At 55.8% G+C, this 26739-nt stretch overlaps 3 protein-coding genes across 21 annotated transcripts in view; 1 reads left to right on the top strand and 2 right to left on the bottom strand.

The window, feature by feature from the left end:
* The first annotated feature begins 2279 nt into the window (after positions 1 to 2279).
* Positions 2280 to 7462, top strand: CHRNE (cholinergic receptor nicotinic epsilon subunit). Of its 3 annotated transcripts, XM_019715116.2 has the most exons (12): positions 2280 to 2381; positions 2645 to 2787; positions 2923 to 2967; positions 3086 to 3195; positions 3346 to 3501; positions 3787 to 3887; positions 4295 to 4495; positions 4575 to 4689; positions 5979 to 6093; positions 6173 to 6359; positions 6448 to 6554; positions 6666 to 7462. In XM_019715116.2, the coding sequence occupies exons 1-12, from the start codon at positions 2336 to 2338 to the stop codon at positions 6813 to 6815; spliced, it is 1476 nt and encodes a 491-aa protein (XP_019570675.2). In that variant the 5' UTR covers positions 2280 to 2335; the 3' UTR covers positions 6816 to 7462. The 3 variants fall into 3 exon arrangements, with proteins under 3 accessions (XP_019570675.2, XP_074177029.1, XP_074177028.1); XM_074320928.1 differs by lacking the exon at positions 3346 to 3501 and having other exon boundaries at positions 6666 to 6948; XM_074320927.1 differs by having other exon boundaries at positions 2645 to 2967; positions 6666 to 6948.
* LG15H17orf107 (linkage group 15 C17orf107 homolog) lies at positions 4863 to 5967 on the bottom strand (the record flags this gene model as incomplete). The annotated part of the gene is given in 4 exon segments (XM_074320342.1): positions 4863 to 5313; positions 5398 to 5590; positions 5724 to 5757; positions 5759 to 5967. Coding segments are annotated over 4 exon segments (750 nt in total), but the record flags the coding sequence as incomplete, so codon positions are not given.
* Positions 7463 to 7464: 2 nt separating the features above from the next.
* Positions 7465 to 26739, bottom strand: part of MINK1 (misshapen like kinase 1) — a 50702-nt gene continuing 31427 nt past the window's right edge. The window contains exons 2-34 of one of the 17 annotated variants that reach the window (XM_019715107.2): positions 25067 to 25132; positions 23312 to 23368; positions 23114 to 23239; positions 21064 to 21174; positions 20585 to 20675; positions 19983 to 20113; positions 19586 to 19640; positions 19369 to 19447; positions 18938 to 19113; positions 18381 to 18450; positions 17794 to 18004; positions 16027 to 16140; positions 15473 to 15559; positions 15032 to 15262; positions 14655 to 14828; positions 14070 to 14330; positions 13238 to 13323; positions 12970 to 13080; positions 12718 to 12830; positions 12410 to 12498; positions 12165 to 12188; positions 11884 to 12047; positions 11350 to 11455; positions 11130 to 11267; positions 10827 to 10935; positions 10293 to 10460; positions 10043 to 10186; positions 9670 to 9804; positions 9375 to 9475; positions 9145 to 9294; positions 8900 to 9059; positions 8665 to 8804; positions 7465 to 8313 (exon numbers count right to left, since the gene is read on the bottom strand). In XM_019715107.2, the coding sequence (XP_019570666.2) occupies positions 8230 to 8313; positions 8665 to 8804; positions 8900 to 9059; positions 9145 to 9294; positions 9375 to 9475; positions 9670 to 9804; positions 10043 to 10186; positions 10293 to 10460; positions 10827 to 10935; positions 11130 to 11267; positions 11350 to 11455; positions 11884 to 12047; positions 12165 to 12188; positions 12410 to 12498; positions 12718 to 12830; positions 12970 to 13080; positions 13238 to 13323; positions 14070 to 14330; positions 14655 to 14828; positions 15032 to 15262; positions 15473 to 15559; positions 16027 to 16140; positions 17794 to 18004; positions 18381 to 18450; positions 18938 to 19113; positions 19369 to 19447; positions 19586 to 19640; positions 19983 to 20113; positions 20585 to 20675; positions 21064 to 21174; positions 23114 to 23239; positions 23312 to 23368; positions 25067 to 25132 (4062 nt within the window). In that variant the 3' untranslated portion in view covers positions 7465 to 8229. The remainder of the gene's footprint in view (positions 8314 to 8664; positions 8805 to 8899; positions 9060 to 9144; positions 9295 to 9374; positions 9476 to 9669; positions 9805 to 10042; positions 10187 to 10292; positions 10461 to 10826; positions 10936 to 11129; positions 11268 to 11349; positions 11456 to 11883; positions 12048 to 12164; positions 12189 to 12409; positions 12499 to 12717; positions 12831 to 12969; positions 13081 to 13237; positions 13324 to 14069; positions 14331 to 14654; positions 14829 to 15031; positions 15263 to 15472; positions 15560 to 16026; positions 16141 to 17793; positions 18005 to 18380; positions 18451 to 18937; positions 19114 to 19368; positions 19448 to 19585; positions 19641 to 19982; positions 20114 to 20584; positions 20676 to 21063; positions 21175 to 23113; positions 23240 to 23311; positions 23369 to 25066; positions 25133 to 26739) is intronic. The other 16 variants (XM_019715108.2, XM_074320917.1, XM_074320919.1 and 13 more) reach the window with 16 other exon arrangements.

The following is a 26739-nucleotide window of genomic DNA, read 5'->3' as shown; positions in this document are numbered from 1 at the left end:
TGGGCTGTGCGTGTGTGCGTGTGTGCGTGTGTGTGTGTTTATACATGATGTAGTGATGGTGATTTAAATTGAGGATTTAGCCCATATATTGGAGAATGGATGAAAATCGCACCTGGAGGAGACTGTGTGTAACCTGAGGACACAGGACTCTGAGGTTGAGAGCTTTTTTGAAGGGCCCCTGCCACAATCATTTTTGGAAGCAAGACATCAAGTTTCAATCCTGCTGGGGAGGAAGTAGTGTATTTTCAGTCGCAGTAATGAGAACGGGGTCGTGACAGGGTGTTTTGGAAACTAAATATATAGGCAGTGGGCTGGGTTGGTAAGAAGTGGAAGGCTCTGGAGAGGCAGCCACACCTACCACCCTTGGTAAATGTGGCTGCCTTAGGCCAACCCCATGACCATACCGTACCTGAGCCCATAGCCGCACGGCATCAGATAGGTAACGATGGCAGCAAAGGTCGAATTGGCTGCATCTGCAGAGAAAAGCCAACGGCTCGACTTGGGGCCAAAATCGAGGTGAAATGAGGCAGAAGCCCCACAGTATAGAGAATTCACAAAGTCGAGAGAAAAGGCAGACTGGTCAGGAGTGAGAGGAGTACAGCAAACACAGCGGAGACAGGAGAGGCGGGCGTGGGTGGTCCTAGAGCTGTCCTAGCCTCTGACACTGGTCCAGTTTGTCCCAGTCTGTGTAAGTCTACAGGAAACCTGGCTTGTGGATTTGATTCTTGTAACACAAAGAAGCTACCTACAACTTCATGGCTCCTGTGTTGTTTTTTATTATTATTACCCTTTTGATAGTTCTGATGTCACTGTCTGCTTCTAGGTCTCTCCTTTCACCTCAAGACCATGTCTGACTCATCTCTATAATAACAGCATCTGACCCTGTGCAGGGAATCTTGCAGGTGCCCATTCATGTTTGAACAAATATCTGTATTTATCACAACTCTTGGCCCAGGCACTGACCCAGACACTGTGGACTAAGCAGCAGCACAGATTTTAGAGTCAATACGTTTCAGCCACATGCAAGGAGCCGAGTTGGGCCAAATAGTTTCTTTCTGGGAAACATGGAATGATAAGGCAGTTAGCAGTGGAAGCAGAGGCTTCAAGGATGTGTAGGAAATGGACAAGCTGTGTGGACCTTCTGGTGTTTAGCGTCCTCCTGTCTAACATGGGGGCAATTAGGAGGGACCTCACAGTAGAGGAAGGAGACCCAAAAACGGTCAGGAAAGTGTTCTGTGTGGTGTAAAATGAACACAGGTATACAAGTACACGATTAATAAAGCTGACTGACAAGTCTCATGCCTTATTGCCAATCTATTTGTGTGACCTTGCACCTGACTTTAGAGTCCTCTTTCATACATTCAGGACAATGGTAACTGCTTTGCTGGATTGGTATGAGAAAGCAATGTGTAAGGCATAAAAAGTACTTAGTCCAGTACCTCCCACCCGTGAGGAAACATATGGATATCTTCTTAAAAAACCAGATTCCTGGCACCCCATCTCTGCCATCTTCCTAAATGGGGATTCTTTGAAGATGGAGCCTAGGAATCTGAATTTTAAATAAGCATCCCAGGTGACTGATTAGGGTGGCCCAGGGAAACGTGAAGAAACACTGAAAGTATCAAATAAGGTGTGTGTGTACCGGGTGGGGGAGGCAGTACTATCATATGTGGCCACCAGGGGGCAGCAGGGAGCTGCAAAGAGAAACTTGCCTGTCTGGCAGGTGCCCCAGAGGGGCTGACGATGGGTAGACATAGATGGCTTGTGAGAGGTGGACCTTATATTGCAGCGTCTCCTTTGCCCCGTGGAGTCTTTTACTCTAGATTAATCCCCTGTGACTACCTGTCTCGTTACCAGATCTGATAGACACTTTGCTTTTGCAACATTCTACCAGCAGAAACTGCATCAGTGTGACCTTGGCCAGGCTGGGGCTAGTGGTAATGTTCCACATGGGTGAATACGGGAGGCAAGGGATGTCACCTGCAGAGGGAAGCTTACGCAAAGGACACTGGTGCATGTTGAAAGCAGGACCTCCCATCTCCCGCTGCCAGTTTTGTTCTCCCAGGTGCTCTTGAATCGAACCCGCTCGTCATGAGAGGATCATGTCTGTGGCTGGGGAGCTGGCAGAAGACCAGGCAAAGGATGCTGGGATGGGGCAGCTGCCTCTGGAAGCAGCCAAGATGTCCCTGGCTGCAATAGGGGTGGGAAAAGGATTAGGTGACAGTCCCCTAACCCAGCCCGGAACTAACACCCTCCTCCCCCTCACTCAGCACCCTGGCCTGCCCCACCCCAAGCCTGCCAAAGCTCAGAATAACCCTGAGGACCAGACAGCAGGATGGCAGGAGCTCTGCTCAGCGTCCTGTTCCTCTTGCAGCTCCTCGGTATGGACAGAGGTTCGGGGAGTGGTCGGACACATAGAGATACGAACATAAAGGGACGGGACAAGACAAAAACAAGATGTAGACTAGGATGCAGTATTTGGTCGCCAGGCACAATATCACTGATTTGGAAGACACACACGGAAAAATACGTCAGAGACAGATACACAGAGGAGCAGAGCCCTGCACAGACCCAGAGGGGACAGAGGAGAGACCCCCCCAGCCTCTTCATCTCTAGTGACTCTACTGCTTGACCCCATCCCCAGGAGGAAGTGAGGGGAAGAATGAGGAGTTGCGTCTTTATCACCATCTCTTTGACAACTATGACCCAGGACTCCGGCCAGTGAGGGGGCCTGAGGATACTGTCACCATCAGTCTCAAGGTCACCCTGACCAACCTCATCTCACTGGTAAGATACCCCACTTCCATCCCAAGCACCACCACTGAGCCTAAAATTTCCCTTCCGGCCCCAGCCGCTGAGCTCTGTCCTAAAGTTCACTTCTGGCCCTGGAAATCCACTACCGTCATACTAATCTCTCCACAGAATGAGAAAGAGGAGACCCTCACCACCAGCGTCTGGATTGGAATCGTGAGTGAAATGTGGGGAACAGTGTGAGAGGTCTTGTTCAGGGGACCCCTTTCTCCCAAACTCCTGGCGGGCACCAGGTGGGAGATGAAGGGCACAGAACCTTCCGTCCCTACTTTAGGATTGGCAGGATTACCGACTCAACTACAGCAAGGACGACTTTGGGGGCATACAAACCCTACGGGTTCCTGCACAACTCGTGTGGCTACCAGAGATTGTGCTGGAAAACAAGTGAGGACCGGGCGGACGTCAGGCTGGAAGGAAACCGAGGCCTGGGGGTGCTGGGCTGGACCTGACTGGGGCGGGGGGGGGGGGGGAGGGTTGCTTGGAGGGCGGGGAGCCACGGACCTTCGCAAACGCTGGGTATCCCCGAGCCCACAGTATTGACGGCCAGTTCGGCGTGGCCTACGACGCCAACGTGCTGGTCTACGAGGGTGGCTCTGTGTCTTGGTTACCCCCGGCTATCTACCGCAGCACCTGCGCCGTGGAAGTTACCTACTTCCCCTTCGACTGGCAGAACTGCTCGCTCGTTTTCCGGTGGGAAGATTTATTCAGAGGCCCGGACGATTATGGGATTATGGGAGGGGGCGGGGCTATATGGGGGAACTCTAGCTTGGGGGCGGGGCTTTGTGCTGGAGGCGGAGCCAGACACTGGAATTGGGTGGGGCCGCCTGCTGAGTTAGAAGTACGCATGGAAACAAGGGTGGTCTGGTAATAGGCTGGAGCGCTATTACCCCGCTAGATCCCACCTTACAGGGTAGGGCCTGAGGCAAAGGCTGGGTCTGATCTTCTGGGGTGGGGGCCCCGGCCCTGGCTCCGCAGCTCTCAGACGTACAACGCCGAAGAGGTGGCGTTCGTCTTTGCTGTGGACGATGATGGCAAGACCATTAACAAGATCGATATCGACACCGAGGCCTATACTGGTGAGGCCCCTTCCTGCTCCGAAAAAAACCGGCCTCTAGATGGAATCCAGAGAGGGGAGTCCAGAATGGGGCTGCCCCAGACCATCAATACTGGGGATTGACTTTGGCAACCATACTTTAACGTGCCCCTTTCCTAAAATCATTCTCGATTGTTGGACTAGTCCTACTTCCTCGCAGTCGTTTTGTACCCTCGCCGGGAATGCCCCTTTCTTTCCGAATTGCCCTCATGCCGATGACCCATGTCCCAAGCAGTCTAGACCATCTGCCCCACCCACGCTGGTCCAGACAGTTGCATCCTCTCCTCAGCCGGGAGTTACAGGTTCCCGCCGTCAAGTTGTGGGGCCGCAGAGCAGAGCAGGGCACCCCATCCCCCTGAGAGCGGGCTGACCATGCCATCTGTCCTGCAGAGAACGGCGAGTGGGCCATTGACTTTTGCCCCGGTGTGATCCGTCGCCACGACGGTGTCTCCCCTGATGGTCCAGGGGACACTGACGTCATCTATACGCTCATCATTCGCCGGAAGCCGCTCTTCTACGTCATTAACATCATTGTGCCCTGCGTGCTCATCTCAGGCCTGGTGCTGCTTGCGTACTTCCTACCAGCGCAGGGTGAGGAGTCACCCCAACCCTAAACCCGGGATTGCTCGTGAGGGGTAGGGGCTGCTCTCACTGCTCTCACCTCCTCCAGCTGGCGGACAGAAATGCACCGTCTCCATCAACGTCCTGCTCGCCCAGACTGTCTTCTTGTTCCTGATTGCCCAGAAAATCCCAGAGACGTCTCTGAGCGTGCCGCTGCTGGGCAGGTGAGGGCACAGCGGGTCCCCGAGGGGCCCACACGGGGTCCTGGCTAACGCGAAAGGCGGAGCCGTCAAACTGACAAAGGGCGCGGCGGGGACGGGGCCAAAACCAAATGATACTGGGAGTAGCTTAAGCGGTTTGGTCTCTGCCTGGGCTTTATTTGAACGCGTGTGGGGCTAGGATGGCGATGGATTCCCTAGTTCCCCGTCCTCAGCATTGTTGCTGGACGCCACCTTGAGGTCTCTAGGGTATCTCTGTTGGGGGCGGGCCGGCTCAGTGCCTGCCTCCCCAGTCGCGCCTCTTCTGGCTCCCAACTCACCCCCATCCCAAACTCACCGGTTCCCCGGGGGCTTCGAGGCTCAGCTGGCATCGGCATTGCTGCAGAAATGAGGCGGACCCTTGCAGATCCCGTCCACACAGACATAGCCACGTACCCTGGAGCAGGAGCCGGGCGCTCGCGCCCGCCGCAGCCCGGGTTTGCAGAGCCCCCTGCCCCACGGCCTGGGCTACCCGAGCCAGTCCTCCACCCGGATCCCCGACGTCTGGGGCCTGGGCCGGGCCGGGGCTGCCGTTGTCGCCGTCTAGTCGGCGCACCTCCTGCTGCAGCCCCAGAACTGAGACGTGCAGCGGGAGTACAGGGTTAGTGAGGATGCGGAGGCCCCCATCCCTCTTCCCCGCCTCTCCTCCACCCTCCAGCGCCTCCCACCTCTAACTAGGTGGGCCGAAGTTTAAGACGCTGGCTGCGACTTCTCTTAGCACCAGCCCCAGGGTGGGTTTCGGGGCGGGAGGTTTCTTTGGCTCCCGAGGCTCCAGGGACTTCAGTTCTCTGAACCTCTGCTCCAGATACTCATGAGCTGCGGCCACCGCGAGTTCCAGGGAAGATAGAAAGGGGGGCTGGAGGGCCACCTGGAGAAGCAGTAGGGGCAGTGGAGCCACTGGTTCGTAGGACAGAGGTCATGGTGTGTGTGGGGGGTGCTGGAGACCTTCCCAGAGGGTCTCTAGGTGCCACTCTTGGGCGAGGCCACTGGCATCGCCTCACCTCCGTAGAGCTGTGGAAGGGGTAGACCCACAACAGTTTCCAGGGAGCTGGGAGTCCCTTTCCTGGCTGCCAAGGGTGGTAGGAGGGGTTGAAGGACCGGGACACGCGTTATGTCCCCGCAAAGGAGGAGCAGCTGAAGGGAGGGCCTCCACCCCCTACGGAAAGGTGTGTTTGTGAGGTGAGAGGACGAGCGGCGCCCTCTGTGGCTGCGGGGTCGTGGGGAGGCTATGATACCACGCACTCCGGGCTCCTCAGGTACCTCATTTTCGTCATGGTGGTTGCCACGCTTATTGTTATGAATTGCGTCATCGTCCTCAACGTGTCTTTACGGACGCCGGCCACCCACGCCACGTCCCCGCGACTGCGCCACGTAAGCGCCGGGTGGGCGGCTCCGGGATGGGAGGCGAGGCTTCGAGCTGACCCCCGCCCCGCCTCGCCCGCGCCCCCAGGTCTTGTTGGATTTGTTGCCGCGGCTGCTGGGCTCGGGCGCTCCCCCCGACACCCCTCGCGCCACCTCGCCCCCTAGACGGGCGTCGTCGGTGGGTATACTGCTCCGTGCGGAGGAGCTGATACTGAAAAAGCCGCGGAGTGAGCTGGTGTTTGAGGGACAGAGGCATCGGCACGGGACCTGGACTGGTGAGCAGAGTGGCCTGGGCAGGCCAACCCGGGCGCCCGCTGCGGGAGAGACTCCTAATCACCCCCGGGGTTGCCCTTCCCCCCGCAGCTGCCCTCTGCCAGAGCCTGGGTGCCGCCGCCCCCGAAATCCGCTGCTGTGTGGATGCCATAAACTTCGTGGCCGAGAGCACGCGAGACCAGGAGGCCACTGACGAGGTGGGGCTAGAGCCAGAGGCGGGGTGGGGTGCTGCAGAGGCCCCCCACTAGCTCTTGTGCCCCAGGTTCTCTGCAGCCTTTAGACTCAGCGTGTGCCCTCCCCTTCCCCAGGAGGTGTCCGACTGGCTGCGCATGGGGAAGGCCCTTGACAACATCTGCTTCTGGGCCGCTCTGGTGCTCTTCAGTGTGGGCTCCATTCTCATCTTCCTCGGGGGCTACTTAAACCAAGTGCCCGAGCTGCCCTACCCGCCGTGTATGTAGACCGGCGCCCGTGGCCACATTTTAAACTTTCCACCTATTCCACGAGGAAGTAGGTTTTGAAAACAAGCTGCTGCCCCTGCTATATTAGATCCTTTCCCACTGCCGATAATAAAGCAGTAGTTTGTAAACAAGTGTGTGCACAAGCGTGTAGGTCTAACCACCGCACAGGGATCAGAAAGAGGGCAGATGGCTCATGCAGGCTCTTGGGGGCCAAGCCTCTGCAAAGCAAGGACCACCCTTGATTCAGCCTTTATTTCTCAGTTTTGCTCAGGCCCCAGCCCTATGAGCTTCCAACTCTATTTGATAGCCACACAGGAGACCCCTTGGCAGGACTAGCACTTAGGGAGTTCTGGAGCCAGGAAGCCAGGTCCCTCTGGCCTGGCCCTGCTGGAGTGAGCAGAAACCAAATGCCCTCAGTACAGGTCCTCCACAGGTGCACAGGTTTAAAGCTGAGGGTGTGCTGGACCTCCTTCAGTTGTTTCTTCTAGGTTTTCTTGACGGAGCTCTGCCCATCTCCCGGCCCCCAGACTCATTCATTGCAGACCCCCCCCCCCCACCTCCAGCCCCTTCATCCCAACTCTGCTGGCTTGCCCTGGCTAGTATCCAGGACTGTGAAAGGAAACAGAATAAAATGGGGCCTGAAAGGATGGAAGCTGGTTGAATTGTCTTTATTAACAAACGGGATATCCAAGGCCACTACATTGAGGGGTAGGGGCAGGGAGGGGACAGGGCTACTTGCTGCTCACACTATATACAGATGCAAGCAAGGGGGTGTGGGGGGTCAGAGCTCCCTGTTCCCTCCATCCACCAGGGAAGGGCAGAGGCTAAAAGAGATGGGAATTGGAAAGGGGAGAAATGTTTTGGCTGGCGGGGGTCCCCCCTCCATTCCCTGGGGTTTGGGGGGAGGGGAATCATTAAAGTGCTTTCAGAAAATGAGGAAATGGTCCCTGCCCCTGGAGTGGCTTGTGACCCCCCCCAAAACCTAGGGCCCAGTGACCCCCCCCAGGGTCTGGTACATTCAAGGGGGGAGCCGGCTCCCCTGACGTGCAAATAAAGGGGCCCAGGGCCCTGCCCAGTCAGCAGCAGTGGGGTACCAGGTCCAAGCCCCAAGCACTCTCCTCTTAAGTGGAGAAAAAGGGGGTTGGGGCTAGGCCCACTCAATTCCTGGTAAGGGAAAGCTGTGCCTCTCCCCAGAAGTTGGGACAGGCACAGTTTTGGGGAGAGAACATATTGGGGAAGAAGATGGTCACGTGATCACAAAAGCATCAGGGGTCAGAGGTCACGTTCCCAGCAGGCTCCAGTGAATCAAACCAGTAAAAGCAAAAGCCCAGGGAGGGGAAAGAAGGGCGGCCTGGGAAGTCTGGCTGTGGGGGGAGAGCTGGGTCCATGTGGAACAGCCCCAGCCCAGGGCCCGTCACCAGTTCATGATGCAGTTACGGTTCAGAGTCATGAAGTAAACTTGGCTGCTGCCCCCAGAGCGGACTGAGGCAAAGAACACCTGGGTGGGGACAGAGAAGAAGTCACTGAGGAATGGGGGACATGGGAGGGGGCTCAATTAATGGGGAGAGGGAAAACTGCAGAATTTAGTCTCTCAGAGTGTGCCCCATCTTCTCTGAAGGGCAGAAAATGCTTGGGGAAGAGAGTAGCTAGCAGACTTTTAGGGTGAAGAACCCTGGAGAGTTCTCAGGAACTGAAGGCGAGGGAAGGGCAGGCTGTGACTGCATGTTGTGTTCCCCGAGGGCCACAGAAAGACTCCCCCAATTGTCCCCTGCTTGGCAGGGACCTAGGGTTGTGGAAGCCAGCCCAATGCAGGAGCCTGGGCCCCTTCCAGGGGGCAAGGAGCTCCCACCTTGTCATTCCGCTCACACAGGAATTTGAGCCTCTGAGCTCGTTTGTGCATGAAGACCCCATCCAGGTGGCCCGTCTCCACGGAGCGGATCTCAATGGCTTTTTCGCCCCAGCCCATTATCTGGTTGGAGCAGATGTAGGCTGGGGGAGAAGGGAGTGGAGGGGCAGTGAGTGGGCTCCAGACAAGCCCCACTCCTGGCCCAGCTCGGGACCCACAGCTTCGGGCGGGCACTCACCCACAGAGGTGGGCATCTCTCCCCACTGCAGCACCACATCCTTGATGATCCGCCCGTACGTGTTGACGTACACACCCTCGTCCTCGTAACACAGCAGCATCTCCATGCCATCAGTGTTGGGGAGGAAGATGATGGCGTGGGGTGTGATCTGACTCTGGATCTGGGGAGGAGAAGGTGGGCTGGAGGCCCTGCGTCTGGGGCCCCGACTGGCGGTCCCGGTCTGCCCGCAGCCCCGCCGCACTTACGTGCACAGGGATGTAGATGTCATAACTGTTGCCCGAGTCGACATCCACAGCATGGAAGCCGGCACTGGAGCCGTAGATGACCTTGAGCCGCTGTCCCTCCTCTACTGTCAGGTCAACCAGCAAAGGGCGGTGAGGCAGGTCGGCGAAGGACTGTGGAGGAGAGAAGGGCTCAGGAACACAGGCGGAGGAGTCAGACCTTAGAACAGTGCGGGGTCTGAGGCAGGGATTACCTTGAAGGCCATGAATTTGTGGTAGGGCTTGGGGGCCCAGGCATACACCTCCACGGAGTTCTTCAGGGCAATGACCAAGAACTTTATGCGTTCATATTTCACTGAGGGGCGGGGGAGGGAAGAAGAGGGACGCTAGGACTCCCCTTCTTGGGCTGCCGGCCCCCTCCCACAGGTCTCTCACTACACCCCAACCCCAGGCCCCAAGACTCTGTCTTCAAGGACGTTAAGCCCAGACCCCCGTTTCTCTCTTCTCATAAATAAATGTGCCCCGGCCACTCTGTTGTGACCTCCTCACCAACGCGGTAGTGCCCGCAGCCCTCCATGTCCCCCACAGTGGTCCAGCCCTGCTTCTTCTCCACTTCCGGGTCATTGTGCAGAATCTTGTTCCGGAGCCAGGACAGGTAATACACCCGCAGTTTGTTCCTTTTCCCTGAGTGGTGAGGATGGACAGACACACACACACACACACAAACTCCCTCATTGGAGGTCCAGATTCTGCCTCCCGCCATCCTTTTCTGCGTACCACAAGGGGTGAGAAAGTGTGGCCCCACCTTCTGGCTCCTGGACCAAGGTTGCCCTCCGCCCAGGCTGAAGATGGTGAGAGAGAGCGGAGGAGCTGAGCCCCCTCCTCCCAGCCCTGCCCCCGCCCCTGTACTCCACACACACACCTGAGATGGTGATGAGCAAGTTGAGTCCTTCCAGCACATCCATTTGCTGGAAACGTCGCCGCCCAATGAGTCCGTATACCTTGCCCTGCCCACTTCGATCCAGCAACATCAGCCCATTCTCTGTGCCCACCAGCAGGTTGACGCCTACAAGAGGAGCCCTTGGGCAGATCAGAGGCAGAGCCAGGCCCTCACCTGACCAGGAGCACAGGGACACACCAGATCCCTCTTTTCCTTCCTGGCCCTGGCTTACCCCAAAGGGCTGCACACAGGATCTCGGAATTGAATCGCTTCTTGTACTTCCGAATCTCAGGGGTTTCACTGTGGGCCCGGGTGTTGGTGGGGTTCACGTTGACCACAGAGCCTTTCCGCACATCATACTGTAGCTGATCCAGCCGACTGCCCTCTCCACCCACTAGGGCTGCCGGGGAGAGAGGGAAGGGAGGTGGGCTGCTGCTCCCTTACCGTGTCTCTGCTCAACCCACCCTTCCACTTGGTCTTGGCTCCTCCGAATACTCAGAAGGAAACGGAAAGACTGGAGAATGGAGGAGGTGCACAGAGGAGTTGAAACAGCTACAAGGCCTGGCAAAGGCCTTGTTCTGTCATGCAGGGCCCTGGGCTGCTCTGAGCACTGGGTCAAAGCAGCCTCAGAAGCCCTTATTGCCTCTGTGCCCGGGCAGGTGCTCAGGTCAAAAGGAAGCTGTGACTGCTTCGTGAAGCCATGTCATCAGAGGCTCACCTGTGCCTCTCTCAAGGACTCAGGGCAGACCTGTTCTCCCATCCTCACCTGTGATGGGGATGGTGTCCCCACTGCCTCCAGGCTGGTAGATCCCTAAGTCGACAAACATCGTAAATGAGCTCTTGCCAGGAGCCTTTACCAGCCCACGAGACTGGTACTGTGGAGGGAGGGGCAGTAGTCAGGCAAGCACGAACCTCATCCTGTGGCTCTCCCCCTGCTATTGTTCCCAGGTCCCCAGTCCCCCAAGATCCCTGGCCAGCTAGCTCCCAGGTGCTCCGCCCAGCCACCGGAGTGCCCCCAAGCACCCCTGGACTCTCCCCTGGCCCTGTGGAGCTGCCTGCACCCACTTACATCGCTGCCTCCATCCTTTGAGGGGGGGCTTTGACCTTTGCTGCTCTCAGTTGGCGAGTGGCTGGGCTGGACCACATCTGGCAGGTTCGTATAACCATTGCTGTCAGAATGCAGCACGCATCGTTCCTCCTCAGGAGTCTAAAGCAACAGAGGGAAGGGCCAGTGCTGGGGCCAAAGAGGGTACAGAGTAGGCGCTGAGAAGAATGAGGTGTCTACTCACACGCTGGACCACCATGGTGCCACCCCCGTAGGGGGTCTGGGTCCCGGCTATCTCTTCCACATCATGGACCACCATGGTGCTGACACTGTCTGTGTCCCCATCGCTGCTATGGGAGAGAGGAAGGTCATGAGCCCTCCAGGCCCTGCCTGCCACCGAAGTGCCACTGGAGCGGGTGAGAGCAGGATGCCTAGCCCTGGCGGTTTCCGTCTCTATGCAAAACACAATGCACTCAGCACTCACTGAGCAGCCTTTTCCCCACTGCTGGGTGTTCCATGCCCAGCACTAGGGGAAGGCTGGCTGAACAGAGGAACCCAACAGGCCCAACCCTCACTGACAGGGCTGTGGGAGAGAGACGGGGACACTAGTCCTTGTACCCCATTCTTTAGAGAAGGAAGGGAAGAACTGAGCAGCACTGACAGCCAGGGTCCCCCACTCGGGAAAAGGGGAACCACTTTCCCTGAGAGCCCCCCCCACACCTGCAACCCTTCTCTTTGGGTACCTCCAACGTGGGAGTGCCCCAGCGTGCCCCCATACCGGGTCCCAGGGGTATCTCTGCTCCCCTCTGATGGTTCACCATTGCTTTCCTCCTCATCATCCTCACTGCTTTCCACCTCCTCACTGGACGATGAGTAGTCCATGGCCTTCTTGGGGGGCCGGGGGGCCTCATCCAGGGTCCGCTCTTTCAGCAACACAAAATCCTGCAGGGGAGGAGCTGCATGAGCAAGGGAGGGGAGAGGGCGGTAGAACAAAGGATGCCAGAGGAGAAGAGGCAGGGTAACAGAGGGGCTCTGGCAAGCAGGCCCCTTCTCACTAACCTCACCAATGGCTCGCTTATAGCTCTGGGAGGGGCCACAGGGGAAGAAGGGCAGCCAGGAGACGGCAGGAGAGAGGTTAAGAAAGGTTAGTAACTGAGAAGTGCATCTTGTTACCCCACAGCCCCTCTCACACAGATTAACGAAGGCCCCACCCCTGGCACCCAGGCTCAACAGGCTCCCCAGCCAGCCCCCCAAAGCCCCAGACCAGGAGAAGTCAGGGCTACAGCTGCCACCCGAAGACTTACTGCGGGCCGGCCTGGCCGTGAGCGGTGGTCATCAGGCTTGGCTTTGTTCCCAGGGGAGAGCACTGGGGAGCTGTCCAGTTTGGAGGAGGCTGGATGTGGCAGGATGGGAGAAGGGAGGTCACTGACACCTGGACAAGGGATGGCCTCAAGCCATCCTGGGCTGACCCTCTCGGGCCTGAACCCCCGAGCTCGGTGACATGTTCCACGCCCAGCCCAGTCCCCACCCACCTCCAAGGCTGTCTCAGTCCCAAGCTGCCCAGGGCAGGGCCCACCCTGACAGAGCAGGCCGCCAGGCCCAGCTCACTTACCTCCCACACGGTTCCGCTCCAGTGAGCCGGCCTGGGGGAGGTGCCCGTGAGAGACGGGGAGGACGCTGTCTGAGTGCTCCCAGCCAGGGTCGCTCCTCCTGAGGTCAGGGTTGCTGTGGGAACGCAGAGGCAAGGTCAGGAAGACAAGGTTCTCCCCTCCCTGGGGGGCTGAGCTGCACCCAAAGAGCCATCACCAGGGGAGGCAGGTGGCAGAAGTGAGGGTGGGAGTGAGTGGGGGGACAACTCCATTACCTACAGGCGTTGGGCGGGCCAGGGGGCTGAGCAGGGGGCCCTGGAGGCTTGGGGGTCCCCCGCTCTGCCCGCCTTTGCAGATAGATTTGCCAGGCGGAGTTGCTGCGAGGTCTGTGGAGGGAGCACAGGGGTGCCGGGGGCAGGGGCAGGGAGGGGGCTAAGCTGACTGGGTTGGGGCTTGCCCACCCCTAAGTGGGTAACCTGGCAAAATCCCCTCTGCCCCCGGCCCTGCTCCCTAGGCTGCTGCCCAACTCCACCCAGGTGTTACCTGGCACGGACAGCCTGAGCTGGCCGGGACCCTCCGGCCCCACTGGTGTTAAGGGCAGTGGCAATAGATGAGGTCCTCTGAGGCACCTGAGAGGAGAAGAAAGAGGAGTCTGTATGGTTGGCGGGCACTGCTGGGCCCTCCACAAACATTTTATCCACTCCAAGGCTCTGAAAGGGACTCCCCAGGTTTTTACGGAGAAGTAAACTGAGGTCCGGGAAGCTAAGCCATCTGTCCAGGGTTATGAATCTGGGAAATGGTAGTGCTGGGATTCTAACCCAGAAAGTCCAAAACCCTGGGCATTCTTCCACCCCCACACTCACCACAGGCATCACCGTGACACTCAGGAGTCACAAGACGTTAGGGCAACCCCTGCGGGACAGGGGCCATGGCCTTCCCTTCTCTTTCCTTCCAACCCTGAACCCATGTCCACCTTGCTGCTCCAATTCCTCTCTTACCACAGTTAACCCTCGAACAACTCAGGTTTGAACTGCTCCATTTATACGCGGAGTTTTTTCAAGAAACACGTACAGTACTATAAATGTATTTTCTCTTCCTCATGATTTTCTTAATAACATTTCCTTTTCTCTAGCTTACTTTACTGTAAAGATACAGTATGTAAAATACGTGTAACATAAAATATGTGTTAGTTGACTGTCTATGTTATCGGTAAGGCTTCCAGTCAACAGTAAGCTATTAGTAATTAAGTTTTTGAGGAGTCGAAAGTTATACACAGATTTTTGACTGTGCAGGGGATGAGTGCCCCTAACCCCCACATTGTTCAAGGATCAACTGTATTTCTCTGCTCTTTCCGGGTCCACAGGGCTATCCTTACCTTGGGTGGGGCCTCATTATCTGGCCGGACCCAGGCTGGGGGGTTCGGGCTGGGGCCAGGCCCTTCGGAGGTGGGGTCTGAATTCTGGCGGATGACAGCTCCTCGGGCACTGGGCGTGGCAGTGGGTGTGGGGACGGCAGGGTCGGGGTCATGGGAAGCTGGGAAGGCAGCCAGGTTTCGGGTGGGCTGGTCCTGCAGGGACTGGGATCGGGGTACAGGCGCTGCATATGGCTTCAGTGGGACCCGGTGTGCCACCAGGCTCTGCGGGAGAGACCAGGGAGGGTGGGCTGCCCGCTCTGTGCACATCCCCACCAGTGAGCTGGGGCCTGGGCTGGGAGGAAGGGGTAAGTAAAGCCTCTGGTTTCCAATTATCCATCGAATGAAAGGGGCTCCTAGAGTCCAAGAACAGGTAAGACATAGGAACAGACATACAGCAGCAAACAGGTGACATCTCTGCACATGTATCCTGAGGTTTATGACCCCTGGCTAAGAGTGTGTATGTACGACTGTGTGCGTGCGCACGTGTGTATCTGCGCTAAAGCTCTCTACTTCTGTGTGTTACGACAGGAATGGGGAGAGACTCACCTTGTGTGGTCCCTCCTGGGGCTCCACCGGCCTCTGCATAGGAGGAGTTTGGGAAAGTGGTCCTGGGGGTCCAGGGGAGGCCTGGGGGATGGGGGGCTCAGGCCCTGTGCTGCTTGGCTTGGTCTTGGCCAAGGGAGAGTTCTGCTGCTTGTTCATCCTCGTTCTCTCTTCTACCTGTGATACGACAGGATGCCAAGCAGGCCAGCTTTTGCTTCCCTGTTCTCAAATTTAGGTCCCCACCTGCCCCACCGCACCAGCCCTCAGGCCTGTGCTGCGTGCCCCTCTCCCCTTCTCAGGACTGCTTCTTGCAGCTCCCAGGCCTCAGGCAGTGGAACTGGGAGGATGGTGTCTTAGGCGGCAAAGGAGGCAGTGAGTACCTCTCGGGCCCAGGCTGGTTTGTCAGCAGGATTCATGCCCCGACCATAATGGTACAGGGGCTTCCTGTCCCCAGGCAGGATTTGCTGCTGCTGCTGCTGCTGCTGCTGTTTCTGAAGCTGCTGTTGCTGCTGCTGCTGCTGCAAGGACTTGAGGTAGGCGTGCTCCTGCTGCAGCTGCCTCTGCAGACGCTCTGACTGCCGCTGCTCCTCCAGCTGTTTCCGCTTGTATTCCTGGGCCCAAGGGTAGGGAGAGAGGGCTCAGCAGGGGGTGGCCCTGGAAGTTAAGAGTCGGCATGCCCTTTCTTTTCTCCAACTGCCTAGAGAAGAGATGTCTTCCCTTGACGCTTAGGAGAGTCCCTTCCCTTGAAGTGTTCCCATCCCATTCCGGCAGAGAAGCTCTGAGTACGAATCTTCCCAGAGAAAGCTGGGGGACCCCGTTACCAGCAGTAGGGCCTGTTCCTGGAGCAGCTGTTGCTGAAGGATCTCGAGCTGTCGCTGCTCCTCCTCTAGCCTGTGACGAATATATTCCTGGGGGGCGGGGGGCGGGTGGGGGGCAAAGGGCAGGGAAAGAGAGGCGGAGGAGGGGCAGCGGCGGCAAAGGAGTTGGAGGAAGAAGGGATCAATGGGGTGAGGATGAGGAGGCGAGCAGGGGAGAGCAGTAGAGAGGACAGGGATGGGATGAGCCCCATAGAGGGCAGGGAATGAAGAGGAAGCGAGGGTGGAGGACCCATGAGGGAAGGTGCAGGGGCAAGGAGGCAGGAGTGGGTAAAGAGATGGGGAATGAAGGCACAGAGACAGGAGGGCAGGGAGCCAGGGTTGGGGTTGAAGGGTGGGAGAAAACAGAGAGAAAGAGTGAAGCTGGAAAAGATAGGGGGAATCTAGGGGTAGGGAAAGAAGGGGGAAAGGGTATTGGGGAGCAGGGGGCCAGGCAGCAGGAGCGGGCAGGGAGGCGGGGGCGGAAAGGGTGAGTGCGGCGTGCGCTGGGGGCGCTGTACCTGCTCGCGCTCCGCCTGCCGCCTCTCCTCCTCCCTCCGCAGAACTTGCATGTCCTCCAGCCGCCGCTGCTCCTTCTCCTGCAGCTTCCGCTGCTCCCGTTCCCGCCGCTGTTGCTGTGGGTGAAGAAAGGTGTGGTCTTAAGGAATGACGGCAAGAGAATGGCTTCGGCTTGTTCTGACAAACCTACCTACCCCTCCACAGGAGTGTCCGGGCTTGGGAAAAAGTGCTCGTCTAAAGTAGCTGTGGGCTTGGGACCAGAGAGGCTGAGAGGCTGACTACTGCCACTGGAGTGGACCGAATTGGATAATATCTTCTCCTATCCACTCCGCCACCAAACCAACCAACCGACGAACCAAAGAAGCAGTAACAACAAACCCTACACGACACATTTCTGGCCTCTCAAATCAACCTCTGCCTGTAAGTCTAAATAGTGTGCTGCAACGATAGCCTTTGGCCACAAGAGGGCAGCAGGGATTCATGCACAGAAGCGCAACCTAGAGAAGAGGGATTTCACCAGTTCCTTGGCAAACATCAATAGCTCACGTTGCACTTTCACAATCTTTCAGACCAAGGGTCTGCCCAAAGAAAAAGAAAGAGCTCTCTATTAAAATGAATTCCTCCCACCCACCTTCAATTAGTCAACTGACAAGACTACTTTCCAGCAAATCTAAGCCGAAACAAAAGCAAAAGGAGGGTCAGTCTTCAAAAGTGTCTTCTTTCATATTCAGAAAAACAGAAAGGGAAAGGGGAAAAAAAGAAAGAAAAAGGAAAAGATACAGAAAAAGAAAAAAGCGCAAGCCCCTAAAGGGCCATTACAGTTGGGGGAATTTCTCTGTTGCTTATTTCTACATGGATCTGGCTCCAGGAAACACCCTGGTAGACATGATTTTCTGTTACTCAACTAACTACCTGAAAACAACATTTACTAAAAGAAATCTGCACTAGGTTCTCTTGTGGGAAGCTTTCTTGCAAATTAGAGTTTGTCCAACAAAAATAGGGGCCTGCTTTGGGAAGCAGTATGTGGATAGAACAGATGCTTCCATTACTCAGATCATTTTTTTGTTGGGTCCAGCTCTCCATGAACTTTGAAATCACGTAATTGTTTCAACAAAAATCTCATTTAAATCATTTTTTAAACCAAACCTTTCCTTTCCCACCATGCTCCCCTGCAAAATAAATACATTTAAATACATATGCATACAGATATGTGTATTTTTTAAATTGTGTTAAAAAAGTGCAGCTATTTAAAAACTAAGATTCTCTATTAAACTGAGTTTCTCCCACCCACCTCCAACTAGCCCAACTGACAAGACAGTACTTTCCAGCAAATCTAAGCCAAAACAACTAAAATTAAAGGAGGGTCTTTAGAAGGAGCTTTTTCATGTTCAGACCAGATGGCTGCTTGACAGTCAGATGCCCAGAGGCCTGAAGTATTTGTACAGACCCCTCGCTCCTGGAGATTTAAGGTCAGTGGGGCTGACAAACCCGGAGTGGAGGTTTATATGTAGAAACAAGGACAGGGACGGTCTTGTCCGTGGGGAACCGGTATGGCTTTTCAGAAGTAGCTCTGTTCTGAAGGGATGCTGACGGCACAATCATGCCAAGAATCCACAGAGCTGGTGGGGGCACAGCGTGGCTGGGGGCCCGGCTTCTAACAGGACAGAGCCTTCCCCCACGTGTGAATGAAAGAGATCAGAAGGCCCTGCCGGCTCCGCGCCCCCAACACAGGCTGCCCGAGGCCCCGCCCATGGCAGCCCCTCCCCCACCTCTTCCACGCGCCGCCGCTCTTCCTTCTGCTCCTCAATGCGGCGCTGCCGCTGGTGCAGGAGGTGTTTGATGTGGGCCTCAGGGTCGCGCTGCTGCTGCTGCTGCAGCTGCTGCTGCTGCTTTAAAGCCTCTGAGTTGCTCTTATTCTCCTGCTGGAGCCGCAGAAATTCCCGGCGTAGTGTGGACTCGCCAGGCACGTTCATGATGGAGCTGGGTGGGGTGGCGAAGCGCAACAGGAGGCTGGTTTCAGAACCGAGCCACTTCCCTCTCCCATGCCTGGGGAGCCTGCCTGGGGAGTCACCTGAGTGGGCGCTTTACCTGGACCAGACGGTCTACCTCAGGTAACTCCCAGGTGGCCAGGAGGACGGCCCGACCCCTGCCCAGTTTTGAGCCCTGTCCTCCTGTAACATCTCAGCCTGCGGCCCTGAATCACCTTCTCCCCACCTCTTGCTCATTCATCTGGTCCATTTTTTCTCAATGTTCAGACTGTTTTAGGGTCTCTAACTCTGTGCCCACCACCCCCAGACTGAGAGTCCCCAAGCCAAGGACCCCTGATGTGCCCCCAACCTCCACCTGCCAAGCCCACCTCGGCTCTCCTTCTTCTCCATGGCTGTCATCTTCCTCTTCGCTGCCGCTGTACTCATATTCTGTCTCCTCTGCAGGGGGGAGAGCACTGCTGTTTCTTCACCCAGCGCCCCAGACCCCACCCTGGGCTAGGGAAACCTTAGATGGGGACAACCAATAAGGTCTGTGCGGATGAGCGTGCACCTGGGTCCCCGCCCACTTCCTTGGAGCAATGGGGTGACAGTGGGTCCCAGGTTGGGCCTGGAAAGAGATGCAGATTAGAGCCTACAGCAGCTGCGATGTGGTGGAATGTGTGCATACACTGACATATGCATGCACTCAACAGGAAGCGTTCGTAAGGATGTAAAAGGGCCACACTCGTTTGGAAGGCTGACTTGGATGGAAGTGAGAGAAAAACCCCTCTGGGACCGGAATTTCGGAAAAGGAGATCCCTTTGGCCAGGGAGAGCTGAGGCCTGGGTGGGGAGCCTGAAGAGGAGCCAGGAAGAGCACGGGCTGCTGAAGAGGAGCAGGGGCTGCAATGTGTCTTGAGACCAGCCCCCTTCCTCCTCACACTGACCTTTCTCGCCTCGCTTCTTCCGGGATCGGTCGATGTGGTCCTTGAGCTGAATGCGGACCTGCCGCTCTGTGGGCTGGTCGCGGATGAAGGGAAACTTCAGCAGCTGCTCCGTTGGTGGGCGGCTCAGGTAAGTCTTGATGAGACACGTGTCAATGAAGTCGATGAACTTCTTAGACCTGGAAATGACAGTGGCTCAGCTGGGAGGGCCCCCTTGGAAGGGGGGGTCAGAGTAGGAAGAGGGGAGAAGATTCCTTCAAAATACAACTTTATTTCCCTCCTGTCTTCACATCCTAACAAGCGCCCCCAGTGCAGTGCCACCCCCTCCCAAAACCTCTTCTATGATCAGGCAGATCCAAGCCTGAACACAGAGGGTTAAGACAGGGGTGGCCTTGTCCAGAGACCTTCCTAGACACCAAACCCAAAAGACCTACCATTTCTTGGACTTGAGCCGGGGTGGCGGGTTCCGAGGGATGAGGAAGAGGGCTCGCATGGGGTGCATGTCGCACAGAGCTGGGACATGGAAGAGATACCATCAGGCCCTTTGCCTGCTGAGAGCCTCAAAGCCCTTCTCACCACGACCTCCCGAGCCCCCCTCCTCCCAATAGCCACTTTCTGGGCCCTCCCTTCTCTCTCACACACTGTACTTACGGGGGGCTCCCTCTGCCATCTCAATGGCTGTGATTCCTAGAGACCAAATGTCACTCTATGGAGGAGAGAGAGGAAGGGACAGGTGAATGAATGTTCCCGACAACTCTCTTCACTTACCATCCCAGGTCTCTTCAGGACCACTTCCTGGTTCACTTCCACATCCCTTCCTGAGGCCCCTCTCTTCTAACCCTGTACTATCCCCCAACTCGCCCAATATCCCCATTCATACTTTCCTTGCCACAAAATGGTCCCCAACCCCTCACGTCTAAGCTAACACGTCATTAGACCTTCGTTTTGTCCAAACTGCTCAAGCCCCCAATATTTTCAATGTACCCATCACCCTCATCTCACTTCTTGCCCTTGACTGCCTCCATGCTCCATACTTTCTGGTCCATACCCTGTAATCATAGGTGGCATCAGGGTTCTCATCACAGGCGATGACCTCCGGGGCCATCCAGTAGGGGGTCCCAATGAAAGTGTTCCGCCTGCCCACTGTGCGGTCCAGCTGAGCACTCACCCCAAAATCCACTGGGAAGACATGGAGGGAGGGTGTCATAAGAGAGCATCACGTATGCTCCCCTCATCTCAGACCCAGCATGAGCGCGTCGCAGGCAGCTGAGGTCCTTGCCTTACCCAGACCAGACACTCCCCGGCACCTCTTCCATCCCATCAACATCCTGAAGAACCTGACCTAGTCTTCCTATATCTCGGGGGAAAACCAAGGTGAAAGGACCAAAGGACAACATCCCAGGTCAAAAAATCTCATCTACCCAGAGGGACCTGCACAGCACCTGGGACATAACAAACAGCAGGGGAAAAAATTCTTGAGTGATTTTCAGCAGGAGGCAGGGCATCCCAGAGGAGGAAATGGGAAAGGGAGAAGCAAGCTTGCCTCCCAGCCTACAGGGAGTGGGAATTAAGCCACCAGAGGGGACAAGGGGCCTCTCATTCTGTCCTGGGGGTGAGAGGGCCCCGTCTGCCTAAAAGGAATCAGCGCACCTAGCTTGACCTCGGCATTCTCCGTCAGCAGCACGTTCTGCCCCTTGATGTCTCGGTGGATCACCTTGTGGGCGTGGAGATGGGCCAGACCCTGGGGCGGAGAAGGGGGAAAATTAGCTTTGGTGTTGGAGGTGGTGGGAAAGCAGGACGTGGATGGGGATGAGGGGAGGGGAGGTCATCAGTCTTGACGGGGCCGGGCTGCAGGAGCTGCTCCTCTCCACCACGGGCCCATGTACAGGCTGACCTTTCCCGGGGGGACTTCCTCAGGGTGCTGGCTCCCAGGAAGGCCCAGCAGCTGAGGGTTGCAAGTGGAGGAGTGGCGGAGCTTGGAAACAGAGGTGCTTGTCTCCAACAGTTTGAGATTCCCCAAGGTCGGGACCCTGTCTCCACCCCACCCCCATCAGTGCAGGGAGGGTCCATGCCCAGGGAGACGCTCCAGCAGGGGTGGCCCAGGAGGCGAGGGGGGGCCTGCTGCTCACCCGGAGAATCTCCCTGCAGATGTAGGCGATGCAGTCCTCCTTCAGGGTGTTCCCTTTTGTGTTCTTTACCAGGTCTGTCACAGAACCAGCACCGCAGAACTCCATCACCAGCTATGGTCCCAGGGAGCACCAGAAGGAAAAGCGTCAGTCAGGCAAGGCCTTCTTCCCCTTCCCTCCCCTGGAGGAGAACCAGAGGCCTTGGGGCCCAAATTGGTACGAGCTGGAGGGCAGGGGCCACGTGACCCCGTCACAAAGGCCACAGAATTTCCTGAGATTAAGAGAAAAAGGGGAAGGAAATACAGTCGGAAAAGACAGGGAAGGTGGGTCTGGGGAGATGGTCTGGGTCCAGAGTAGGAGCCCAAGGAATCCCAGAAATTGCAGACTGTGATGTGCATTTTCCTTGGGGAAATCCAACGTTCTCATCAGATCCTCACTGGGACCCAAACCCCCAAAATGATTAAGAACTACTGCTTTGGAGCAGGGTTGGCAAACTATGGTCAGTGAGCTAAGCGTGGTTTTTAAATTTTTAAATGGCTGGGGGGAAAAAGAAAAGAACCACATGAAATTCAAATTTTAGTGTTCTAAATAAAGGTTTTTGGGGGGTACAGTGATGCCCATTCACTTCTGTATTGTCTACGACTACTTTCATGGTACAATGGCTGAGCTGAGTCGTTGTGACAGACAGTATGACCCACAAAGCCCCAAATATTTACTATCTGCCCCTTTACAGAAAAGGTTTTCCCCCTCTGACAGAGACAAGAAAGGGGCTAGAATCAGCAACGCTCTAGGTCTGCTAGAGACAAAACAGTGCATGGGGTCCACCGGGGAGCTGCAGGAGGGAAGCTGGTAGCACCTGGAGAAACCCTGCAAACAGTGACAGCGCCAAGGCAGGGAGATGAGAGCTCCCTGTGGCACCTCTAGAGAAGAACCAGAGACCCAGAGGCAGGTGCTAAATGGGAAGTCCCCCTGGGAATCAGCATGCCTGTCCAAATGTTTTCACTGTATGTTTTCTGAAAGCCACACCCAATACAGAAAATGGTTAGAGGACATGGATATTTGCATATGCAATAAAAGTAATTTGCATATGCAAAAAGCCTACATCCGGGCTTTCCTATGGACAGCAGACCACAGTGGGAGGACAAAGCCCAACAGGTCCAGGAAGGGGCGCCTGGTCACTAGTGCCTGGCTTCCGGTCCTCAAGGATCTCTCACTACACAGTTGGTAGGTAAACCTACATGACATGTTAGTCACCTTTACTTGTGTAAGAGATAGTTCAAAAAGACTAAGTGCCTAGGAGGCAGAGACCATCACTTATGCTTATCTGTGCAGGGTACACACAAGGTGCTCAATAAGTACTCATCTGGCAACTGCTGGGAGTGGAGACCTGGCATGAGCTCCAACCCCTACCCCCACCCCAAGCCATCGCCACTGCCATGTTCCCTGCTGCTGTCCGTGGGACTGGCTGAGCACCAGAGAAGGGTAGGGTGAGGAATCAGCTGGCACCGGTGCCCAGGTAGGAAGGTAATGACCTAGGAATGCTCTGGGTCAGGAGGGAATGTGGGGGAGGCCAAAAGAGCTACAGCAAGCTCTGGTTAGAACAATCATCCAGAAGGGCTGTGCACTGCCAAAAGGGGTCCAGGCCCCACTGCCTCCCACAGATGTTTTGGTCTGGTGCTTTCCCAAGAGCTGTGCCAAGGCAGGAGAACTGCTGGACCAACCTCCCTGTGGTCTCCCAGCCCTTGCTAGTATTACATTGCTCCCTACTTGCGAAGTGCCTGCTGGACACGGGGTAAGATACTGGTCAGGGCAAAGGTGGGGGCAAACCCCAAAATCCCTGCCATCAAAACGCCCAGAGGAACAAGCGGCTGTGAAGTGTGGGGGTGGTCTGTGTGGGTCTGGAGGTTCCTCAATCCAGACACAGGAGAGGCTGTGTAGACTGAAGGAGGGCAGGCGAGAGGAGACTCTAAGCACTGATGCTGAGTTCCTAACAAGCAGCCTGGAAACAGGGAAGGGCAAGGAGGCTCAGGGGGGCAGGCCAGCAGGCACTTACCCAGAGCTGGTCGTCATTTCCAGGGGGGCTCTTCTTGATGAAGGCTCCATAGTAGGTGGCAATATTGCGGTGGTGAGAGTATTTTTTCAACATGTTGATCTCCTGTTTAATCTCTTCCTCTTCATCCTAGGTGAATGCGAGGACATGAGCCCTCTTCTCTGTGTTCTGACCCTCCCTCCGCCCCAGGACACTCCCTACCTCCGTGACATCCATGACCTTGATGGCAGCCAGCTGCCCAGTCTTGACATGCCGACCCTGCGGACAGAGAGATGGGCATGGAGGGATCTGGGTCCGTGCTAGGCAGGGCTTGATTCTGGGAGAGGCCACACCTTCTGCCTGTTTTCTGTCTTAAAAAGTACCCTCATCGTGGTTAGACACTTCAATTTATGGGTTGGTCATAGAAGGAGGCAGTGGGCTATAGAAAAACTACCGAGCCTGGATTTCCAAGCACTGTGCTTGAGAAAGATGAAGGGTCTCCTCCCCTAAAACATTCAAGAGACAGACGAGTGAGAGACACTTATGTTCTAGTCCAGCCTCTCTGGCTTGGACTTCCTACAGTTTGAAAGTTAGAGCAGGGAGTGAAAGATCCCTTTTCCATCCTCAGATGGAGCTGGGGAAGGAGGCTGAGGAGGGAGGACCTTGCCTCTGTCTGCATCTTCTATGCAAGACAAGCTGCTTTCTTGACCAGCTCCCTCTGGACAGGAGACCTTTCCCAGGATTCCCTGCCTCCCCTCCCTCACCTCCAGGCTTTTTATTATTGTTGACAGGAAAGAATAAAGACAACTGAGATTTTAGGGAGCTCAGGGAAACACAGAAGGGCCGACTGATGTGTCGATGGCCAGCGCTAATGGGAAGAAATGTCTCCTTTTAGAGTATGTCCCCGACATTCCGCCTCCTCCTGAAATTCCTAGCAGGAGCCATCTCAGGCTTGGGCAGGAAAGTCCAAGGCTTCCTAGGGAAGAGCAGGGTGAGGGAAGGTAGCCCCTCCTGGGGATGAACGTGGGTACTGCCAGCCCAGGGATTATTTTTATCCTCAGCAGTCATTCAAGACCCCAAGCCCAGAGAGGCAGAACACAGAGCTACAGTTTCCATGGCAACAACTAGGCAAGAGATGGGGAAATGGGGGAAGGGAGCACCTTTTCCCCAAAGCTTACATGGAAGAAGGATAAGAGTAAGGCACGTGGTCTCAGTGACCCAGGAAACAGGCCCCTGAGATGCAGAACAGTCTTGTGAAAAGACCCAGCATCATGTCTGGAGACAAGGAAGCGGGTATGTGCTCTGGGGGCCTCCTGCTCTGGGGCAGTATCCACCTGGACCATCATCTCTCTCCCCCTATTCAAGTGTGACCCGTGGTCAGGCCAGTGAGAGGGCTGGGCTGGCCGGGCTAAACACTACAATTAGTAGCCGAGGAAATGCCACTTCTATGGGAAAGAGGCAGCCTCAAAAGCGGAAGGCCTGAGTGCTGGCTCCAGCCCCGTTGCAGGCCAGCTGTGGGAGCTCAAGAAAGCCACTTCCCCTCTGCAGAAGGTCCCATTAGATCCCCCCCACTCCAAGTCCTGGGTCTCTCTGTGGTTTTGGGAGAAGCCCAACCTGCACCTTTGGCTTGAGCTCTGCTGGGAACTCCCAGGTGAGCTCTTACACATACGTCCCCATACCCTTCCCACTGCCTCGGCAAGTCCCTTTCTCACACCCCATTCAGCTCCACACTTGTTCCTGCTGTACCCAAGACTAGCTTTAAATTCAGGCAGAGGCCAGCAATAACACCCCACCTCTTGCTGCTTTCTTCCCTCATTACTTCTATTCTCCTCTCCTCTCTCTCCCCTTTCCCAGGACCCCCAGCCTCTGCAATCTCCCACAGCCCCTCAAATCTCCTGACCTGGGGCCCACTTCTTCCACTCCCCTTGAGAGGGCCCCATGGAAGACAGTGACGCTCCTGCAACATTAGAGTCTCACCTTATAAACCTGTCCATAGGTTCCATTGCCGACCACCTCCACCAGCTCAAAGATTCCAGCAGGGTCCTGGGGGAGAGGAGGGGGAGGAGGAGAGAAAGAATAAGGTGTCAGGATTTCAGAAAAAGCTCCGTAGTTAGGTGGGGGAAAGAGGTATTCAATCAGGAGAGGAGAGTGAATACTAGTACATAATGAGGGGCCCACAGTGGGGAGTCCTGATGGCCAGCTCCCCTTTTTCTGGATTGGTTCAGAGTTCATATTCTGAGGGGAAAGTCAGAAGGAGATGAGATAAAACAGAAGCCAGAGCCCAGATGGCTTTTCAAAGACCTGCTCCTGATTTCAAACTCAATGACAAACTCTGAGTCTGTAGCCTCCCTGCAAAACAGGGTGCCTAAGTACCCACCTCTGGGGGTGGTGTAAACTTTAAATGAGGCAATGCCCATAAAATGCTTAAGACAATGCCTGGCACAGAGCGTGGGTGCAATAAAAGTTACTTACAATTATTATTATTTTATTTTTTAAAAGCTAAAAAATAGCAGGGAGCTAGCAGGGAGTCGGAATTTGAAAGCCACCATCCCGTTGTCCTTTTTCCCCTTCTCAGTCCTCCTGAGATGGAGGGTTTCCCTGAGCCAGTGTCTATGGCATTTGGGAGGGTAGAAGGGACCTCAAGGTGGGAGGGAGAGCAGGTGACAGTGAAAGGGCCACTGGGAGAGGCAGAAGAGAAGGCAGAACTTTCAATTCCGCTTTTCTGAGCCGAGCAGTGCCAGGAGGAGAGGGCCCGAAGGGCTCAGACAAAGCCTCCAAAGAGGCTGATCGCTGGAGGGGCCGAGAGCGGGCAGCCTGGCTGAGCAGCACAGGGCCGCCCACACCCTCCTGGCAGGACCTCTTTTTTGAGAGAGACAAGCTGGGAGGTGGAGCTGCAAGCTGAGAGCCAGGCTGGCCCAGTGCTGTCCATCCTCTGGGGCTCCCACAGACTGAGCAGGCCCCCTCCTGCCACCTGCAGGACTGAGAGGGGAGGCAACAAAGGGAGAATGTCACTTAGGAAACAAACTCTCCAGGCAATGCTTGGGCCTCTATGCTAATAACTCTAAAAGTATACCATCTAAAACTCCTTTCTCACTGATTTTGAAAACCAATATAGGATTTCTGATAAAACCAAAAATCCCCCAAGCAAACCAAAAGAACCCTTCCCTCACAGCAACAGGCACGTGGAACTTAATAACCTGGGTATGTTGGAGACCAGGGCGACACCCGCCCGAAGCTTTTCGTTTTTACAGCGTCCTCACTGTACAGTCTGTCCATTTTCTCACACAGGGGAACTGCAGGATCAAAAATGTACTTCCCCTATCAGAGCATGTGTCATGCACAATTGTGTATTTACTTGTCTGCAAATTCCTGGAAGAAAGGGACAGAGTCCTCCTCGCTCACCAGTGTGTCCAGCGCCTAGCCCAGGCCTGGCACACACAGCAGCCTCAAAGAACACCCCAAACCTGCTCCAGCGGGAGACTGGATAGAAGTTGAAAAGGGGTTCTTCCTATGAGCTCTGAAGGGACCTGGGGCTGAGCAGACCAAGAATTCGTGGTTCTATGTTCAATTATTTAGCTCCAGCTGAAGTTAATAATAATAAAAAAATAGCCTTGAACAGGTCTAAAAAACACCGCAGGAGCCACAGGAAA

The sequence above is a fragment of the Rhinolophus sinicus genome, linkage group LG15, assembly GCF_036562045.2.
Source record: "Rhinolophus sinicus isolate RSC01 linkage group LG15, ASM3656204v1, whole genome shotgun sequence".
Lineage (NCBI taxonomy): Eukaryota > Metazoa > Chordata > Mammalia > Chiroptera > Rhinolophidae > Rhinolophus > Rhinolophus sinicus.
The sequence above is the reverse complement of the archived record's forward strand: the minus strand, read 5'-3'. Positions and strand labels throughout refer to the sequence as shown.

What these genes read in the sequence shown, in the direction of transcription:
- CHRNE (XM_074320927.1), top strand. Translation starts at nt 2,336, where the DNA reads ATGGCAGGAGCTCTGCTCAGCGTCCTGTTCCTCTTGCAGCTCCTCG. An exon ending in CCAGCGTCTGGATTGGAATC is followed by an intron (nt 2,968 to 3,085) that starts GTGAGTGAAATG and finishes TCCCTACTTTAG; the next exon opens with GATTGGCAGGATTACCGACT. An exon ending in AGCGTGCCGCTGCTGGGCAG is followed by an intron (nt 4,690 to 5,978) that starts GTGAGGGCACAG and finishes CGGGCTCCTCAG; the next exon opens with GTACCTCATTTTCGTCATGG.